Source organism: Choloepus didactylus, chromosome 21 (assembly GCF_015220235.1).
Source record: "Choloepus didactylus isolate mChoDid1 chromosome 21, mChoDid1.pri, whole genome shotgun sequence".
In the NCBI taxonomy this organism is placed as follows: Eukaryota; Metazoa; Chordata; class Mammalia; order Pilosa; family Megalonychidae; genus Choloepus; species Choloepus didactylus.
This window is the reverse complement of record NC_051327.1, coordinates 25487522-25499868: the sequence shown is the minus strand read 5'-3', so window position 1 is coordinate 25499868 and position 12347 is coordinate 25487522. Positions and strand designations below refer to the sequence as shown.

Below are 12347 nucleotides of genomic sequence, written 5' to 3'. Positions count from 1 at the left end.
GCTCTGAGTCCCCCCAGCACCGACCAAGCCACATGGGGCACCCCGAGTCCCCCCAGCACCGACCAAGCCACACGAGGTGCTCTGAGTCCCCCTAGCACCGACAAAGCCACACGGGGCACCCCAAGTCCCCCCAGCACCGACCAAGCCACACGGGGCGCCACGAGTCCCCCCAGCACCGACCAAGCCACACGGGGCGCCCTGAGCCCCAGCACCGAGCTCTGAAGACCCGGGTGTGCTGCCGTCTATGCTCCTCAGAGACCCAGTGACAGGATCTCTCCTGGGGGCTGGCCACAAAGACGCCCCCTGCCGGCATGTACCGAATTCCCGACTCCTGGGAGGAGACAGGCATTCCGCATCAACCACGGTGTCTGCGCGAACGGCTTAGGAGCTGGCAGCCGCTCAGCCGCCAGGCAAGGCCCATGGGAACCTCCAGAAGCCCAAATTCCCGGATGCCAGCCAAGGGCCTTCCCAAGGACACACTGACCCTGGGGCTACGGACACTCGCTCTGCACTGACTGTTCTCTTCCCCACAACGAGGCCAAGACCATCCACGCGCCAGCTGCGAGGCTCAGGAAAGAATCCACCAGGAAGCAGCTAGCTCCACGCCCGGGGCACAGGCGTCCCTGTTTTAAGGGACCTGGGGACAGACACAAATTCCCAGACGGAGGGGCAGAGCGAGGGAGCCGCTCCACGGCAGGGCGGGGTCCACCGCGGCAGGGCAGGCTCTCGTCCGGAGCACCACCGAGACCTGCGAGCCACACGCGAGCCACACGCGCACACTCGCACGCGCGCACACGCACGCACACACCCTTTCACATGCAAGCACGCTCATTCACACACGTACACTCACACACTCGCATGCACACACGCACTCACACACACTCGCAAGCATACACAGCACACTCGCATGCACGCACACGCTTGCACACTCACGCACACACCCTTTCACGTGCAAGCACGCTCATTCACACATGCACACGCTCACACTCACGCACACTTTTTCACATACAAGCACACTCATTCACACGCACTCTCAGTCACATACTGACTCACTCTCCCACCCCTCACATCTCACACGGAACATTCCTGAACTACATGGTGGCTGTTCCTTTCCAACGGAGATGCAAGAGATCACTAAGGGGAAAGAAAACATCACAGGCTCGCGTGAGACGTCACGTACCCGCAGCCGAGGCTGAGAACAGGCCCGTCTTTCCGCTTCCTTCCAGTGCGCAGCCAGACAAGGGCACCAGTGCCATGGACCTGCCCGCCGCTTCCGGAGGGCACCGTCCAATTCCGTTTACTCCTCAGAAAACCCCTCGCAGCCCTCGCTTCTGAGATGTTTATATTTGGGAAGGCCCAATGACTTTTTCCAGAGTTTAAAAGGAATACTGTTTTGGCAAATTTGAGGACTCTTGGAATAACTTACAGAGGTGGAGTTCAAAGTTCCAAAAATAATCCTCTTCTCCATTTAACTAAATTCAATGTTTGTGGGGTTTGTTTGGTTTTGTTTGTTTTTAACCCATCTCAGGTTTTCTAGGATCTCATGACATGTATGTTAAAATATTCCAAAATACCGGGCAGGACTAACTCTGCCTCAACCATAATAAAGGTTAAACAGAGAATCTGCATTAGCGACCAAATTAGCTCCCTTTAAATAAAATCCCATGCGTTCATCCCACATTATAAGCCAAGTGGGATGCAATCCAACCCATTTAAACAAACATTTATTTATCTACAGTAGGCACCACAGAGAACGAGACGGCCCCTGCCTTCCAGCTGCCTGAAGGAGAGACGAAGAAGGCGGCAGGGGACCAGCGAGAAGTCATACCTAGGAAGTCGGTGTGAACGGGTTACAACTGTGAAAAATGCCATGGCAAGAAAGGTTTACTCAGTCCCCCCCCCCCAACAACAAAATACACCCTGAATTTGGAGACCTAGCTTTCCATGCAAAAGAAGGACCGAGTGTTATCTGGGGTCTCTGTACCCAAATACTCCAAGATTGTTCAACGACAGCTGTCATCTGAATACTTAATTGGCTGAGGAGGCGCTCAGCCAGTGCTTTCCAGAATTTCTGAAGTGATGTGTTTTTTTGAGAGCTGGAAACCCCAGGAGATATTCCATCAGCTCATCTGGAAACCAACCCGGTCCTCCAGCCAGTTCCCCAGGTTGAACTAAGTATTTTCAGTAGGCACACTGCACAGCTTAAACCCAAGCTCCACCTATACAAGGAACCGATCTCTCACAAAAACTACTTTAGCACAAGCCACATGCTCGTGTCCTGTTTAATTATTTTTAAACACATTCCCTTTCCAAAAAGAGAACAAAGACTTAGGTAGCAGTTATGGTAAAAGTCATGTAAATATCTCACTATAAGAAATACCCTCTAAAAAGGAAAAGTTCCATGTCTAGGGATGTTTGGATAAAATGGTCATAAGCAAATCCTAAAAGGAGAGTCATAAAACACTGGGCACAGTGGTTGAACCTCGAAAACACTATGAAAGAATACAGACACAGAAGACCAGATCCTGGGCAATTCCACTCGCACATGATGCCAGGACAGACAAATCCAAAGACGGCCAGCCGCCAGGGGCTGGGGAGCCCAAGGAAGGGGCAGCAACCGCTTAAGGGCTTTAGGGTTTCTGCTTGGGGTGATGCACATGTTTTGGAACCAGAGAGAGTTGCTGGTTGCATGACACTGTGAATGTACTAAATGCCACAGAATTATTCACTTTAAAATGGTTAATTTTATGCTTTGTCAATTTCACCTCAATTAAAAAAAAAAATGCCAGGTACAAACGTTTGCCTAAGTCCACTGTAGCAAGGAGCAGTGTGGACCCAGTGAAGGAGTGGACGCAGGCCGCCCGGGCTGGAGCCCCAGCCCCCCCACCTGCTGGCCAGTCACAGGACCTCTGCGTATGTCCGTTCCCTTATCTGTAAATAAGAATGAGAGAAACGCTCACTTCCCAGGATTACTAAGATGAACTTCTCTTATGTGCAAGGCCTCCAAAGAGCCCCAGTGCGTGCCCAGTAAGGGGCAGATGACAGCGCAGCCCATTCTCCACCGCCAAGAGCACCGCGTGGCCGAAACAGAAATCTCTCAGCAAACAGGGCAGAGGCAGGAAGAGCTTCCACCCAGACACATCCCGTCCTCAGGGAAATACACACTTGGATAAAACAACTTCCAACCTCTGCAGAAACTTCCCTGAAGCCTCCCTACTGGGCTCTCTGACCCAGAAGGCAGGCCAGCAGGTCACGTGAAACCCTGAGATAAAGAAATGCACACAGGGGCTGCCTCGCATTCCAAGGAGCTGAAAAGGCCACTGTAAGTCTCCCTTACGGGATCACCAGCAGAAAGTGGCCGGTCCACCCCCAGCCGAGACCGGAAGGGCTCACGAGTCGGAGGTGAAATCGTGGTCTGAAGATAATTAACTGGGCGAAGTCACACGTATCACCTGACCCTCCTGAAGGAGATGGCCTCTCCTGGGGAGAGACATGGGCAGCCTCCAGGCGTCCCTCCTGCTGCACCAGAGGCCCCCGAGATAGTCAGACCCAACAAGCTGTCGGCCAGAGCCCACAGCACCCAGACACGTCAGGGAGAGCGGAGGCCACAGGGCAGGGGTGATGCCGTAAAACCCATTACTTCACTATAGGACACCTCCCTGGAAGTGAACCCAGCATGAATTAGGGAGTGGATATAAGGGAGTCCAAATATTCCCCCCAAATTATTTTAAAACAAGGGCCTTTGCCCCCAGCTTTGCCTGCCAAGCTTTGTGTGTTGCTGGCAAGTCCACTTGAAGTCTCAGCTCCCAGTTTCCCCACAACCTTCTTCACTGCGAAATGTATAAAACACGTGCAGAAGAGAGCACAACATTTCTATACACAATTTAACAGAGCTGTATAGCAAACACAAGTGCAGCCACTGCCCAGGCCAAGAACCAAGGCCGACACCCCAGAAACCCCCTTGTAGAGCAGAACCCCCTTTCCCTACCAGAGGCAGAAACTAGCCTAGTTTATGGTATTTTCCTTGGTTCCCATTTATAGTTACATTACCTGTGTAAGCATCCCTGAACAATGTAATTTGTTTCTGCAAGTTTTTTACTTTATAAATCTGAGTCACAGTCTGTATTTCTCTGCACGGCTTCCTTCATCAGCCTCACTGGGTAAAGGAGGCAGGTCCGCAATTTGTAAAATAAGGTTATTGAACAGGACATCTCTAAGGACATCTTAGGACATCGCTCTCCCTCTGAAACTCTGATTCGGCAAACCACACTGATAACAGTGGTTGCCTCTGGGTGGGAAACCAGTTAGGTTGGAGACAATGATGGGAAAGAGATTTTGTGTTCTGTACAAAGTACAATCACTAAGAGATTTTTAAATCTGATTCAATTTAAAGAATCATTTTCTAGAAAACATACATCAAGAGTATCTATCTCAACTTCAGAAGTCCAATTATTGCATTTCTTGATGCATTATTATGCAGACATTAAACAAAAAATCTATGAAAACTACTTGGCAGTTTAGAAAAAGATAAAGTGGAAAGAATGGACTGCAAAAGTGTGCATAAGCTATGATGATAACTATATAAAAAAGCATATGCATAGGAAAAAAGGAATACACTAAAATGAAGTTGTGTGAAGTTGCAGAATTATGGATGATTTCTCTAAAAAAACATTTGTACTTGTAGTTATATTACTTGCATAGCAAAATTTTCTCAAGGCACCAAATCATATACAATAACATTTTGCTGGTTCTGATTACAACTCATTTGTAAAGCCTCTGATAGACAACACCACAGCAGCATAATTTGGGTTACAGGAAATACTTGGAAAACAACATAACACTGCACTTCACAAATACTACCTGACCCCAACCTTCTCTAATCCAAGGCGAGCTTCCCTGGAAATCAATCAAACGTCATGCCACCTCACTTTGACCTTGCTTAGCACACAAACTCCAAGATGCCTATGAGGGCTGAGAGGCCCCTGCTGCCCACAAAAGCACCCAGTGCGCGCGAGAGAAGCAGCCAGGCGTGCTCTCCCACAGCCACAGCTGGAACAGCCCACCTGGTTCCAGAGTCTCCGGGCCCTCCACCTGGCAGGACGCAGATCTCGGCTGCCTGAGACCACCCAAGAGAGGCCTCAGAGATATGTATTTTATTCCAAAATACATTCAAGCTTATGGGACAGCCACAAGAACAATACAAATCCCAAACAGAGCACTCCAACACACCTCTAGCCGCCAGACACCCAGATCCACCAGTTCCAACTTTCTGCCTCATTTGCCAAGTCACTCCATCCATCTATACTTCTATCCACTCATCCACCTATCCATCTGTCTGTCGTCCATTTACCTATCCATTTTTGGAACACTCAAGACCGCCATGTGTATTTCCCAAGAACAAGGACACCCCCCTTGCAACCACCCAACGACCCCAAGCCAAGTCATCAAGCTTGACACAAACCTTCACGTGTCCCAGGAATGTCCCGCTAAGCCTTTTCTCCTTCCTGCTGGGTCCCATCCAGGATCATGTATCGCATCATTTAACTGTCATTGTCTCTTTAGTTGCTCTTTCTTTCTTTCTTTTTATTAATTGGGAACCTCCAAGATAGTTTAATAGTGATATTTTCCCAAAACACTTTCACCAAAAAACTTCTATCCCTTGAGTTCGATCAGAATTTTTTTTAATGCTTCTGTAATAAAAATAGGTAAAGCATGAAAACGCCACAGTTCTACAGAGAGTAGGGTTCCCTGCCCCCCCGCAGCGGTCCTTGGAGCCCGGTGCACCTCCTGCTTGACCCCAGGCTCTTTATCAGGCAGCACGTGATGCCGGCTGAGCCCCTCCCCTGCCCCTGAACCTCTTCCCCAAGGGGCAGAACATCTCTTTCTGTGCTACACTTTTCTTAGGAAGGAAAAAATAACACCAAAACAGAATTCCCCGCCAGGAACACTTCACTTTCTCGCTAACCACAAATTCTGGCAAAATCTATTCGACATAATAGTGATTCAGTTAGTTCCTCTTTCTTCAAATGGACACACTTTACCTTGCAAATAGTATGTTTGGGGCCTAGGGGCCAGGGGGCAGGGAGACATAGTTTAAAGACCAATAACTCAAAAACTGTTTACAGGGCCACGAGTTATCTTAAAAAGAAACCTGATAAAAATGTAATTCTATCCAAACATTTGAGCCCCTCCTACAGAGCAGGTATTATTCCAGATACTGAGAGGTAAAGAAAAATGACTCCATCTCCACCCCTCAGGAGTTTATTCTCCAAATGTGTGTGTGTAGCGGGGGTGCAGGAGGGCTTTCCCCTTAAGGTTGATGACGCTTTGAGGCAAGAGGCAGTCACAACGAAACGCACATCTTCAGTGACAGCTCAGTGAATTCTGATAGACGTTTATCCCCAGAGAAGGAGGGGAGCAGCACGAGGGAGGAAACAACAGGTGAGGGCTGGCGGTTACAGCTCGAGGCCCGCGGTGGCGGAACTGGGACCCACAGGCGGAGACACGACTCTAGAAAACAAGGGGGACCCCAAGATCTCGAGCAGACAAATGGCTCAGAGGCTCCTGACTGGTGAAATGTATGCCATCAACTGAGCCAGACAGGAGGAAGGAAAGCCGGACTCTCCCTGGTTCTAACACTGAGCCCAGGTCTAGAGGCTGGACTGAAGCAGAGACACCGCACAGTGCCGACCTGCACTTTCTCATCTGTGCATTATGCAACCCAAAGGCTCAATTTACACGCCCTCCAGAGCAGACGGGCAAGCAGGTGCCACACTCACTTTCTGCCATTCTCATTTTATCACAATCATTGAGCTTCATAACCTCAAAGTACGCAGTGAGAAAAATTCTTAACCTGAGTAGAGAACAGAATGTTCCAGTCCATTAGACATTTTGAGTTATAATTTCAATATAAAAATCCAAGTCAGCATCCAAAAGACAGAAGTTCTACAATTTGGTAAGAAAAAGGACACGCTCCTAAGAAACGATCAGTTCAGAGAGGCTGTACAAAGAGAGTAACACAGGAAAAGAATTTCATCCTCACTAATAATCAAGGAAATTAAAACAAAATGAAACACTTTCTTATTTGTTATGAGTCTGAAGGGAGTCAACATGGTATTTGGTGTTGACGTGGTTATGAGAAAAGTTGTTGGAAGTGTGAACTGGTTACAGCCACCAGAAAGGATAATTTGTCAGTATCTGTTAAAACAAACAAACAAAAATGCACAAACCCCAGGACCCAGCAATTCCACTCCTCTGGAATCTATCTCTGAGAGGAGATAAGGGATCCCCAAAGTTCCTCATCACCAGGACCTGTGCAGGTCAGGTCACACGGCAAAGGGGTACAGGTACCTGTAAAACATACCAGGGTCACCTTTGGGAGGGGAGGTGGTGGCTGAAATGGGCTATCTAAGACATTTCATATTTTTTTTAAAGAAAAGGCACTTACCTATGTGTTGCAGAATTGAAAGGTAGATTTTTAAGAAGGGAGTGACTTAAGATCATTCACAGCCTAAGCTTCAAAGCATTCAAACAGAATAAAAGCCAATGCTCAAAACTGCAGTGAACACAACCATTTTTTCACATCCTCAAGAGCACCACACACCCCCAGGCCTGTGGTCACCACCAGTTCTGCCGGGAGGGGCTCCGGCTACCTGTCAGCAGCCGGCCTGTGTAGCTCAACAGGAAAGAGCAGATGCACTGTGTGTCCCCGTAAACCACAAGTCCTTCAGGAAATCAGAACGACCTGCAGTCAACTGTCTTCCAGGTCCTGCAACCTCAAAGGTGTAGGTTTTCTTGCTCTGACTCACCCACCCGGGGTCCCCTCCAGGACACAGTCCCTGCCGTGCCCTCCCTGCTCCCACATCCACCGGCCCCCACCCCCCACTCCCTACACTCTCCAGTGAACCTTAGCCGAGTCCCCTTGGTCACTCGCGACACTTTCTGAGATCCCGGGTGAAAGCTGACCATGATGCTCCGGAACTGGTGACCCCAGAGAAACACGTCCTTAAAGTTAGTCCTTTCTCATGGGCGTGGCCCCTGTCGGGCTGCTTTGGGGAAGCCCCACATCATGACGTCCTTGATGAGAGAATGAAATTCAAACAGAGAAAATGAAATTCAGACAGAGAATGAAATTCAAACAGAGAAAGCCAAGGAAGCAAGAAGCTGGAATCAACAAAACCAGGAAGGGAAGAGCCAGACGAGCAGACGATGCCACCGCCAAGCACCCAGCCACGGGAAGGAGGAGCCCAAGGCCCCCAGCCAGGCTCTGGGAAGAAAGCATCGCCTTGATGATGCCTCCATCTGGGTATTTTCCCGGCCTCAAGACTGTGAGCGAGTAAATTCCCACTGTTTAAGCGGACCCACTTCATGGGATTAGCATGGGCAGCCCGGGAAACCAAAGCAGGCACTTACACTCACCCTCCACAAAAGAGGCCCTGGCACACGCCACGCTCTTCCTCCTCTATGAGTTACGGGCACAATTAGAATGATCTTCCGGAGGCAATGGGTTTAGTTTTCTCGATGTAAAAAAGGTTTGTTACACCACTTTAACTCCCTCCCAGGCCGGTTTTAAGTGGAATTAAATGATGGGCTATGCCCCAAAAGTCTGTGCAGGCCGGTTTTAAGTGGAATTAAATGATGGGCTATGCCCCAAAAGTCTGTGCAGGCCGGTTTTAAGTGGAATTAAATGATGGGCTATGCCCCAAAAGTCTGTGCGTCACACTGAGTCTCGCTGGGCTAAAGGAAAGGGCTCTGTAAACTGCAGAGCACTAGTTTACACAAGTACTTCCAACAAAGTCCCCAGGAAGGCCAGCTTCTGTGGGGGTTCCAGGAGTCGCCAAGGGGCAGGCGGAGCCCAGAGCCCGGGGGGTGGCGGGGGGGAGCCCAGAGCTCAGGGAGTCCAGGGCCCGCGCTGTCCCTCACCCAGGACCGCAGCCTCGGGGTCAGTCCTGCAGGCCCTGTGTCTGCGGAGAAGGCAGCCAGCAGCTCAACTGCTTTACAGTCCCACGCAGAAGCTTCCAATCCCACCACAGCCTCCCATTTTCAGGCGGAAGGGTCCCCCCAGTCAGGGGTCCAGACACAGGGTGGAGCCAACCGGCCCACACCTGACAAATCTGAGACCCACAGGAAGCACCATGGAGGCTTTCACCTCACACAGACAGAAACTGAAGGGCCACAGGTACACGCGGGGTCCGTCCACCCCGCCCTCCCCGTTCTCCCTGATGGGTGAGCTCCCCACTTTTCTGCCTCCTCCTGACACCCCCACTGTGCGTGCCACCCCCCCCCCAACGAACACCAGCCACCACCTGCGTCTACTCTCCAGGTACGCGGACTGCAGGACGGAACTTTTAAAACGAGGGTCGCCTGGAAAAGCCACGCCTCGCGCCTTCTTTTAACTGTTCCGACCTTAATCCCCAGCCACTGAAGACAAGTCCAAGCTCCGGCTTACGGAGAGGGCAACTACCTGCCCGAGGCCGCGCACTTCAAGGAGGCCAGAGTGGAAAACGGGGCGAGCCTGAGGAAAGCCCCAAAGCTGCGGGAGGCGGCGGGGCCCGGGGAGCCCCGCCCTGGAAGGTGCCCCGGGGGCCCGGCTCGGCTGCGCGGGAGGCGCCCCAGGAAGCCGGGGGTCGGCGGGAAGGGCTGTCTGGCTGGGGGGCGCGAGAAAGGGCAGGCTCGGGCCGGGAAGCGGGGCCTGGGGCGCCGGACGGGGGACGCAGGGTCGGGGGACGCGAGGCCTGGGGGCGCGGGGCCGGGAGGCGCGGCGGGACGGGGGACGCGGGACGCAGGCAGGCTCGCGCCGGGACGCGGGGCCGGGCAAGCAGCCCCTGGCAGCAGCCCGCGGCCGGAGCCCACGCCCCAGCCCCAGCCCCAGCCCCGGCGCCTGCCTGGGAACCGAGCCGGGGCGCGCCGGCGCCGGAGGCTGCCCAGCTCGGGCCGGGGTCGGGCTGAGGCGTCGGCCGGGCGGGCGCGGGCAGCGGGGCGCCCGCGGAGCAGGAAGTGGCCCGGGCGGGCTGGCGGAGCAGTTGCGGCCCGGGCCGGGGGTCGCTCGAGGCGGGGACGGGGCGACGGCCTCACCTGCAGCCGCGGGGTCCGCCTCCTCGCCCGCCTCCGCCTCGGCCGCCGCCGCCGCTGCCGCGGGAGACAGCGGGTCCATCGCGCGGCCAGTCATGTGAGCCCGCGCGCCCACGTGACTTCCTCCCGCGCCCGCCCGGGGCTCCCCCGGCCACGCGGCCTCGGGGGGCGGGGCCTAGAGGGGCGGGGCCGGGCCGGGGCGCTCACCCGCCCCGCCCTCCCTCCACTCCCTCGCTCCCTCGCTCCCTCGCTCAGGCACCCGCTCATTCGTTCCCTCACCCACCCACCCGCTCATTCATTCCTTCTCCCATAGACCCATTCACTCGTTCACTCACCCACCGACCCACTCATTCATTCACTCACCCACCCACGCATTCATTCACTCATCCACCGACCCATTCCCTCAACTAGTTCGCCCCTCGTTCATCTACTCACCCACTCATTCACACACTCACCCACCGACCCACTCATTCATTCACTCACCCACCCACTCATTCATTCACTCATCCACCGACCCATTCCCTCAACTAGTTCGCCCCTCGTTCATCTACTCACCCACTCATTCACACACTCACCCACCGACCCACTCATTCATTCACTCATCCACCAACCCATTCCCTCAACTAGTTCGCCCCTCTTTCATCTACTCACCCACTCATTCATTCACTCGCTCACCCTCCTTCACTACCTCACTCAGGTCTACTGGTTGCCGCCTGCAGATCAGGAAGGTGCTCCTGGCAGTGCAGGTGCTGACAACTCACAGATGCATTAGATACCTTTCCTGTCTGGAGGTAGGAGGGACAGGTGTCCAGAGTAGAGAAAGTGTCCTGATTAGCTGTGGGGGCACCCCAGTAGAGGGTCACCTCGCCCAGACTGATGTAGAGGAAGCGTCCCTGGATGGACGGATACCTGAGGCTTGAAGAATGAGGAGCCAAGGTGGAGGTGCAGCAGGGGCGGAGGCTCCGAGGCCTCCACCCGCTGGCCAATGCCTTGGTGCTGTGGGAGTGAAAAAGGCAGGAGAGGAAGCTGGGAGCTGGGCAGGGCCCCAGGATCTTGGCCCACAACGTCCAGGCAGATGACCCAGTGACCGCGAACCCAGACACCCTGCGTCCCCAGGGAGCTTCTCCCTCTGGCTGTGGCTGCTGGAACCTGCCTCAGTAGCACCCAGGGACAGCCACACGGGCAGCGGCAATCTAAATTCTCTCCCCACCCTTAGCCTACCCACCTTCCAGGTGGAGAATGCAGCTTTCCTAAGTCACAGTGGGACACTGTAGGACCCTGACACCCAACCCCCGGCTGATGCTGCTTCCTGACGCCACCCTGGGCTTCCTTTCAGCTGCTGTTGCCATCAAACCACACACTCAGCACTTTCCCGGGCTCCACACCCCCCAGCACACACACACTCTCTGACTTCCTGGTATTATTTGGTGCAAATCTCTGTCCCCCACTAGATTTCAAAATCTTTATTAGATGTTGAGAAGCACACAGCACCTGGAGCCTGTAAAGCATTATACTAGTGTAAAATTAGACATTATTCAAGAATCATAATATAGTGAATCTATTCCCTGATATTAACACCCCTGACATATGGCCACACAGCCTCTAGTTAAGTGGCTCTCAGTCTTGGCTGCACTTTCTAACCACCTGGGGAGCGTTGAAACCCACAGGTTCTGATTTAATTGCTCTAGGTATGGCCAAGTTTGGGGATAGTTTAAAAAGCTCCCCAGGTGATTCTAAGGAGCAGCCAAGTTAGGAAACCACTGAACTAATTGAAAAGTTGGTTTTATTTCTGCAAACATTTCCCAAGCACTTACCAGGTGCCAGGTTTTGTGTGGCTGACAGGCTGGAGGGAGCCGCCCTGCACAAGCTCCTGACGCCTTGAGGACAAGAGCGGAACACAGCACAGTTCTCACACCACCCAGGGGGAAGCTCATGCTCGTGATCTGGGAGGAAGGACACAGGACTGAGGAATGCTGCCGAGTTCCTGCTAATCCTGAAATCCTGCATTTCTCCAGGAGAAAGAAGGCAGCCCTTACGACCGTGACTGTGTTTCCAGGTGTGGCTAATGGGTACCGAGTTGTCTGGAAATGGGAAATGAAATATGTCTGCATATAACTGCTACCTGTGACTCTGAGCTTTCTTTAGATCCATGCCAAAGAAGCCAATTTCACACACAGTTCCTGTTTCATTCAAGGAACTGTAAATAGGAAAGAGAAATTCTCCTTTTTAAAGTATTTTGATTAGTGGCAAAACTCTAATGATATTACTGTTAATTT

The 12347-nt window shown here is 52.6% G+C and overlaps 1 protein-coding gene across 4 annotated transcripts in view; it reads right to left on the bottom strand.

Moving 5' to 3' along the window:
- SNX8 (sorting nexin 8) overlaps nucleotides 1-12347 on the bottom strand; it is a 95173-nt gene that overhangs the window by 31906 nt on the left and 50920 nt on the right. For 2 of the 4 annotated variants that reach the window (XM_037815225.1, XM_037815226.1), the window contains exon 1: nucleotides 10075-10209. The exons of 1 other annotated variant lie outside the window; for it this stretch is intronic. In XM_037815225.1, the coding sequence (XP_037671153.1) occupies nucleotides 10075-10168 (94 nt within the window). In that variant the 5' untranslated portion in view covers nucleotides 10169-10209. Of the gene's footprint in view, nucleotides 1-10074; nucleotides 10210-12347 lie in introns of those variants that run through there. One more of the 4 variants, XM_037815227.1, reaches the window with a different exon arrangement.